Source organism: Sinocyclocheilus rhinocerous, unplaced genomic scaffold (assembly GCF_001515625.1).
Source record: "Sinocyclocheilus rhinocerous isolate Xijiao unplaced genomic scaffold, SAMN03320098_v1.1 scaffold5118, whole genome shotgun sequence".
Lineage (NCBI taxonomy): Eukaryota > Metazoa > Chordata > Actinopteri > Cypriniformes > Cyprinidae > Sinocyclocheilus > Sinocyclocheilus rhinocerous.
In genome coordinates, this window is record NW_015625570.1 from 77,697 (window position 1) to 84,867 (window position 7,171).

At 41.2% G+C, this 7,171-nt stretch overlaps 1 protein-coding gene across 1 annotated transcript; it reads right to left on the reverse strand.

The window, feature by feature from the left end:
- Positions 1-2,591: 2,591 nt before the first annotated feature.
- Positions 2,592-4,198, reverse strand: LOC107750331 (microfibril-associated glycoprotein 4-like). Its single transcript, XM_016565678.1, has 5 exons — positions 4,152-4,198; positions 3,862-4,068; positions 3,514-3,610; positions 3,215-3,382; positions 2,592-3,019 (listed from the first exon to the last, which is right to left on the reverse strand). The coding sequence occupies exons 1-5, from the start codon at positions 4,167-4,169 to the stop codon at positions 2,763-2,765; spliced, it is 747 nt and encodes a 248-aa protein (XP_016421164.1). The 5' UTR covers positions 4,170-4,198; the 3' UTR covers positions 2,592-2,762.
- Between the last annotated feature and the right edge of the window lie 2,973 nt (positions 4,199-7,171).

The window sequence follows — 7,171 nt, forward strand, 5'->3', positions numbered from 1 at the left end:
TGCGCCAGCTTGTACAAGGGGCGCGAACGCAGAACTCCCTGGTGGTTGATGTAAGAGACCACCGCTGTGTTGTCGGTGCGCACCAACACATGGTGACCTCTTAGATCTGGGGGAAAGTGTTTCAGAACTCGAAACATGGCCAGCATCTCCAGGCAGTTGATGTGCCAAGTGAGATGGCAACTGCTCCACAGACCGCGGGCAGGGTGGCCACTCATGACCGCACCCCAACCGGTGAGGGATGCATCCGTTGCTAGCGTTACACGGCAACAAGGAGCTCCCAGCACCGGGCCCTGAGACAAGAACCAAGGTTTCTTCCACAAGTCTAAGGCACATAGGCACCTCCGCGTGACCTTGAGCATGCAAAGCAGGTTTCCCCTCGGGGAGAACCCCTTGGTATCTACCTCTTGTTCCATTACCAGAGCCTGCTCAGGACCCACCAGGGTGGGAAGAACCCCGTTGAAGGGAGGAGAAGGAGAACCAAACTGGATTCTGTAACCCCTTTCTACAGTGTGCAGGACCCACTGAGACATATTTGGCAGTAGTTTCCACGCTGCTATATAGTGTACTAAGGGAATCAGTCTCTCGAGACTGACCATTGGTGTAATTGAAGCGGCTAGCTCGGTGCGGACAGCCGAATTAGCTGCTCTAGAGACCTCCGTGGAGGCGGCGAGTCTCTTAGAACCGCTACGTTTCCGGGTGGTAACTGAGAGCCCTGGAACACCGACAGGGGTTTCCGGGCGGTAGCTGAGAGAAGCGCTCGCGGGAGACCGCTGCGCCCTGTAACACCGGCAGGGTTGGCAGACTGATCTCATGAGGGCACTGAGGAGAGACGGGCACCGTGTAATGCGGTGAACCCCGCTCTACCCCAGAGGGGCCTGCCCTGAGAAGTCCTGAGGCACTGGCATCAGGACTTCTTGGTCGAGGACTACTTAGCCTCCAGAAAAGTTATTAAATCTGGTTTCGGCTTTGAAGCCCCGACCCAGAGCGTCGTTTCGACCCCTGGTCCCGACACGGGGGAGCGCGAGAGGCGACGTCTGCTTGTGGGTGTCCCTGTACGAGGAGCCAGTACACGGAGGGGGTTGTCCTTTTCTTTCATATCTGACCGGGTCAACCACAGATGCCTCTCCGCTGCCACCATAGCTGCCATGGACTGCAACCGCGACCGCTCCCCGGGGGGAAGAAACCGCAGAACGGGCTTCCTCGTGAGCCAACTCTGCGTGCTTCGCTCCCAAGCAAACCATGCACAGACTGTGTATCCCCGCTCGTAATGTAACGCAGGCAGGGAGGAACACACAGCCTGTAACGCAATCTGCTCTCGCCCTTCAAATGCTTGTCTTAGCCTCAGCCTTAGACATACAACACCAAATAAGGCTTACAAACAGAGAGAGTGACTAACACAACACAGAGCGCTTTGATGAATGACAGAAAGCTGACGCCAGAAGGATAGCATTTATTTTACTTAAAGTAACTTTAATACATTAAAATTTAAATTAATACATTATTATTTGTATTGTGTGGTAATTGTTTTATAAAAGTAATAAGGTACTCGAGGTGTGCTGTATGGGAATGATAGCCTATGCAATTTTTTATTTTGTCATTTGATCTGAATATATATCATCATTTGTGAGATTTAATCAGTCGAAACAGTTCTGTGGTTAATTGATCTAAGTAGGGATCTCTGACATTGAAGTATGTTAAATATCTGTGGACACATCAACGTTTTTAGATTTGTGGAGTGAAAGTTGTAGTTTCTATTTTGACGTAATAAGATAAAATTAGACCCGTGAGCTGCACAGAAGGCCCTGAGCGGCATGTTGTTACTAGTGTTATTATTTTAAAGGGGTCATATGATGCTGCTAAAAAGAACATTATTTTGTGTATTTGGTGTAATGAAATGTGTTTATGCAGTTTAAGGTTCAAAAAACACATTATTTTCCACTTACTGTACATTATTGTTTCTCCTCTATGCCCCGCCTTTCTGAAACGCATCGATTTTTACAAAGCTCATCGGTCTGAAAAGCGAGGTGTGCTCTGATTGGCCAGCTATCCAGTGCATTGTGATTGGCCAAATACCTCAAGCGTGTGACGCAAATGTTACGCCCCTTACCATATTGTTATGCGCTGTCCGGCCGGAGCGATGAGACAAAAACATTAAAACCCATTACAAGAGCTTGTAACACTCCAAAGAGAAAGGAAAAATTGAAATCGCATCATATGACCTCTTTAAATGTAACACTTATTGTAATTATTGGGGTTGTTATATAATATTTCCTTGAATTAGATTTACATTTCAGACATCTTCACTTTTAGTAAAACCTATAGCGTGAGTGAAATCATTAAATTTGCATTTATAGTGTTGCTGACATACCTTCAATTAAAATATGGGCAATTACATATGTAAATGCATGTGCCTGTATGTAAGTATTTTCCTAATTCATAAATGAGACCTGTTTAGTTGGTTAATAATAAAAAGTCGTGAACCCAGTTTCAGCATATTTTTATTTAAGAGAACAAGGGATTTTTCAGGAACTTGTCAAATTCTTATTTATATATTTTTATGCAAGACAACATGAGTGAAACTATTTCATCTGTGGGGTTTATTGATGTTTAAAAATATTTTTCATCATTAAAAGTCAAGGGAATTGTTTGTCACCATATTTTAATAAAGATCCACATACATGCATAAAAGTTGTGGATGCGTGCACAAGCTGCAGTGAAGCATTAAGGCTCGTGAAGCACATATAAAGGAAGGAAACCCTGCTCTACTTCACGCGTCTGATCTTCATGCTGATGGACTTCAGAGAATTCCAGCTCTTCTTCCAGTAGTACCAGGTGGCTCCAGTATTTGTCACTCTATTATCTTTCTCCCACAGATAGTTACCAGTGGGGTTTGTGTAATAACATTTGTTGTACCAAAATCCTCCTTGATAGTATTTCAAAGCGCAGTTGTCTGCTGAAAGATCTTGGTCTTTGTCAAAGGTGGAGAACTTCATTCCATTGTGTGGACTCAAGGAGTCACCTGCAGAAAGGAGAAACTTTCATTATAGAGGCACTTTCACCTGGACATCTAAAATAAAATAGTTTTTTTTTTTAAATGAATAAAATAGGTTTTATTAGGTTTTAAACATTATGGTTTAAAAATCATTTTAAAACTCCATTACTATCGTTATATTTACTTAAATTCTTCATTATAAACATCTGTGGTTTGTTTCACCTGCTCCTCCATCTACAAAGCCGCTCACATGCAGTTTGTACCCATCAGCCTCAGAGTCCACAGAGAAAGACTTGTATACAGCGTAAGCCTTCTGCCCTTCAAAGTCTTCCAAATCCACTCTGAGTTTATACTGATGCCTGCGCGTCAGCTGATGAATGAACTCTACGCCTGTTAAAAACATGAAATGAAACTGGTTTAATAACCTTAATAACAAACATAATCTGCATTTATACTGCAGTTCTGATTAAATGTCTTTGATTGTTTACTTATTATGTCCCAAACGTCTCAAAAACACTCACCCAGCCAGTATTCGCCGTCTTTATTACCAAAACCCCATTTATAACTCTTCCACGGCCTAAAGAAATTCACCTCGCCGTCCATCCGCCTGAGAATCACCTGCGATAATCAGAAATCATTCATCACTTTCACACAATCACGTCATTGGTGTACAACCTTCGACAAGCTTTGTTCTGCAACAAATGTAGATTCTGTAGTGTGATTTCAATGACTGTTTTCTAAGAGCACAAATAAAAGACCTGAGCGACTATTTGAATAATAGTTTATTAGAAATCATGGTGTCATTCACACTGGGGTGCATCTGATAATAAAATATCCTTTTGCGAGATGAAACACATTGAAATGCGTACCGTCCAGTGTCCTCTGTCATTTTGTCCGCCGGAGACCATCTCACAGTAAACCTGCAGCGGTCCATCTACTGAGGAGACGGAGTACACGCCACTGGTACTATATCCACACGCATAAACATCAGAGCAGTCTTTGGCAAGAAGACAATTGGATTTGACCTCTTCAGTGCCCATCAACACGGGAAACAGCGCAGACAAACACAGCAACACCTGAGAGACACAAACTCAAGATCTGAGTCTGATGATCGACGTCTGATAAAATCACACTCACATTCTCACATACACAAACTCACAATCATGTTTGTGATCATCGCTTCAGACGTCCAGCTCAGAGGATCAGGTGCACCTGAAACACAGTAAATACAATCACTTTGTTAGAACATGAACATGCAAACATGCAAAAAAAAAAAAACAACATAATTTTAAAAATGACCAGAATCAAACTCACCGTGTGAGCTGAGAATCTCATGAATGTTCAGGTGACGGATTTTTAAATATAATTCTAATCATCAGGATCCTCCTCTTTATCTGACATTTACAAAAAAAAAAAAAAACTTCAAATCCTCATAGTACAGTCATGGGTTCGATACCATAAAAGGAGAAGTTTTTGCTTTATCATCATCAGAGGAATTGAAAAGGACATTTATTTCAACATTGATGTTATCTGATTGCAACAAACCCCTCAAGAAAAGTTCACCCCAAAATGAACATTTCGTCATCATTTATTTACCCTCATGCTGCTCCAAACCTGTATGAGTTTCTTTCTTCTGTTGAACATTAAATATGTTATTTTGAAGAATGTTGGTAACCAAACAGTTGTTGGTAGCCTAAGGCTTAAGGCTTCTTATAGCTTAAGGTGTTTGCTGACTTTTCCTGATGACTTTATGATATGCAGACATAAAAAAAAATCATTATCATGATGTCGGTGACTATAATTACACAACATTGCAGTGACATGCTGTTGGCTTGCTGTTAATGGAGAAGGTACGAAGCAAAATGTGTTTAACCACAGTAATGTTAACACTGAAATGCACACGGTTATCTTTCAATGAGATGCACATTACAGTTGCGTTCATTATTCTAGCAACAGTAGGAGCTCCGGTGGCATTTTATTTAAAGTGAATGCAGGGCCGGTGAAATTGGTGAAATATGGACTAACCCAGCTGTTGTAACCCCATATTTGACCCAAAGTTGGGTTGAAACAACCCAGCATTTTTTAGAGTGTGCCAGAAATGGATGAATGTACAAAGATTTAAAGGAAGAAAAAAGTTGCGCCATTATCAGACAGAATCTGATAAGTTGCTCGAGTAAACAACAGGATGTTTGAAGTTTCTTAAGAAGTTTTGATCACCAGTGTGACAAGATGAAGCCTCCAGCATCATCCATCTACCCAGCTAACAACAATATTCTAAACATGTTTTGCTAATGTTCCCATTAATAAAAACATATCTTAATGTTGTCTCAACATTCAAAACTTCCAGTTTTTAAGCATTCTTCCTTGTTTACGTGAACATTAAGGAAACATTCCATTTTATCATTTGCAAACATTATGGGAATGTTACTTTTGAATGTTCCACGAACATTCTAAAACGAGTAACATTTAAAAAAAAACATTCGATGAATGCTAAAATGATTCGGGAAAGAAAAGTTCCATGAACTATGTTTTTGTGTTTACATTTATATACATTATTAAAGAGCAGAGAACTTTGAACAAACATTCTATTAATGTTACTGGAAGAACGTTTGTTCATAACTTTGTGAAAACGTACTCGGTTACTAACGTAACCTCGGTTCCCTGAGATACGGGAACGAGTACTGCGTCGCTAGACGCTACGGGAAACTCCTTTTCTCCGATTTACTGAAGCCTTTTTTTCAATCACAGCAGTGCATCTGCACTGCCATTGTTTCAGAAATGAACCAATGATGGCGAAGCAGCGTGCCCGAGCCCGCCAAAAATGGGCGGGGCATCTGGCTATATAAGCAGGTGCTCGGCATAGGATCACTGATTCATATAGACTGAAGCGACGACAGAGTCGTGCAGCATCATAGCACGGCTAGCTACGCAGTACTTGTTCCCGTATCTCAGGGAACCGAGTACGTTCCCTTTCGATACTTCACTTCGTACTGCGTCGCTAGACGCTATGGGAACCTATTCAATCACACCGTGCTATGGTAGATGAACGACTTATAAGTAATTGTCCAGGGCGTCCAGAAGGGGGCCCTGTAGATCAACTACAATGAAGCAGGCCATAGCCAGAGACCCGGATTTTTATTATATTTATCATTTATATAGGCTATATATCATCATTATATATAGTTATATACGCGCTTTGTACAACATTCAAAACTATAAGTGGCCTGTAAGGAGATATTTCATATTTCAACCAATTTTACTCTGAAAAGCTGATTTTAATCTGACAATAGCCTGTTTGGAAATTTCCAAATTTAGATTTAAAATTGGCTATAGCTGAGCAACATTTTAAATCATGAAGGTAATAATAAAAGGCTTACTCGTCAGGAATTATATCCTCCGCTGTGTCCATACGTTCTAATCCAAACGTTCGTCATCCGAGTCGCGTTCTTCCTCTGAGGAGAAAGTCAACTCTTCGTCACTGTCCAGAACCATCCGAAGTGCTTCTTCACCCGTGTAGCGTGCCATCATGCAAACGCGCAGAAAAAGTAAGTAATTCTATGATGAAGCTTGACGTTTTATGCCATTTCTCGGGGGCGTGTACATGATTACCTGGCTCGCCTCAGTTCATTTCCATATGAACAGCGCGCTCAGAGCGGGGCGGGATCACATTAGCTATAATGAGGCGATACGGGAGAAACCGGACCACTCCTTACTTTCATACGGATTACATAAAAATCAATTATTTGTTTTCGACTTGAATTGGTTAATTTAAAAGTAGACATTTCAAGCTTTCTATACATATATTTCTCTTGTCTTTGAGGCAATTGAGGCAAGAGATTCGGGTTGTTTTATTTATGTGTCTGTGAAGAGAGATGACAGAGACAGAGATGGCAGAGATGGCAGAGTGTTTATTTTCTTTATTCTACAAAAGCACAGCGTTTTGTTGTTTTTATGAGTGTATAAAAATAAAAGTAGACCCTTTACAGATTCGATTGATGTATTGCTCTTATCTGTACGATCAAAACTGAAAGTGTAATTTAAGTTCTTTTCGGCGTTATCAGGAGAAAATGGCACAAAACGCGTATCCGCGTTAGTCGACCTATAATGTACGTTCAAATACTGAGGTGCTAAACCATTCAGGGCTTTATAAGTAATTAGCAAGATTTTAAAGATTTTAAA

Coding starts and splice junctions, on each gene's coding strand:
- LOC107750331 (XM_016565678.1), bottom strand. Junction 3,611..3,861: donor ATGACAGAGGACACTGGACG/GTACGCATTTCA, acceptor TGATTATCGCAG/GTGATTCTCAGGCGGATGGA. Junction 3,020..3,214: donor CTTTGTAGATGGAGGAGCAG/GTGAAACAAACC, acceptor TCCTTTCTGCAG/GTGACTCCTTGAGTCCACAC.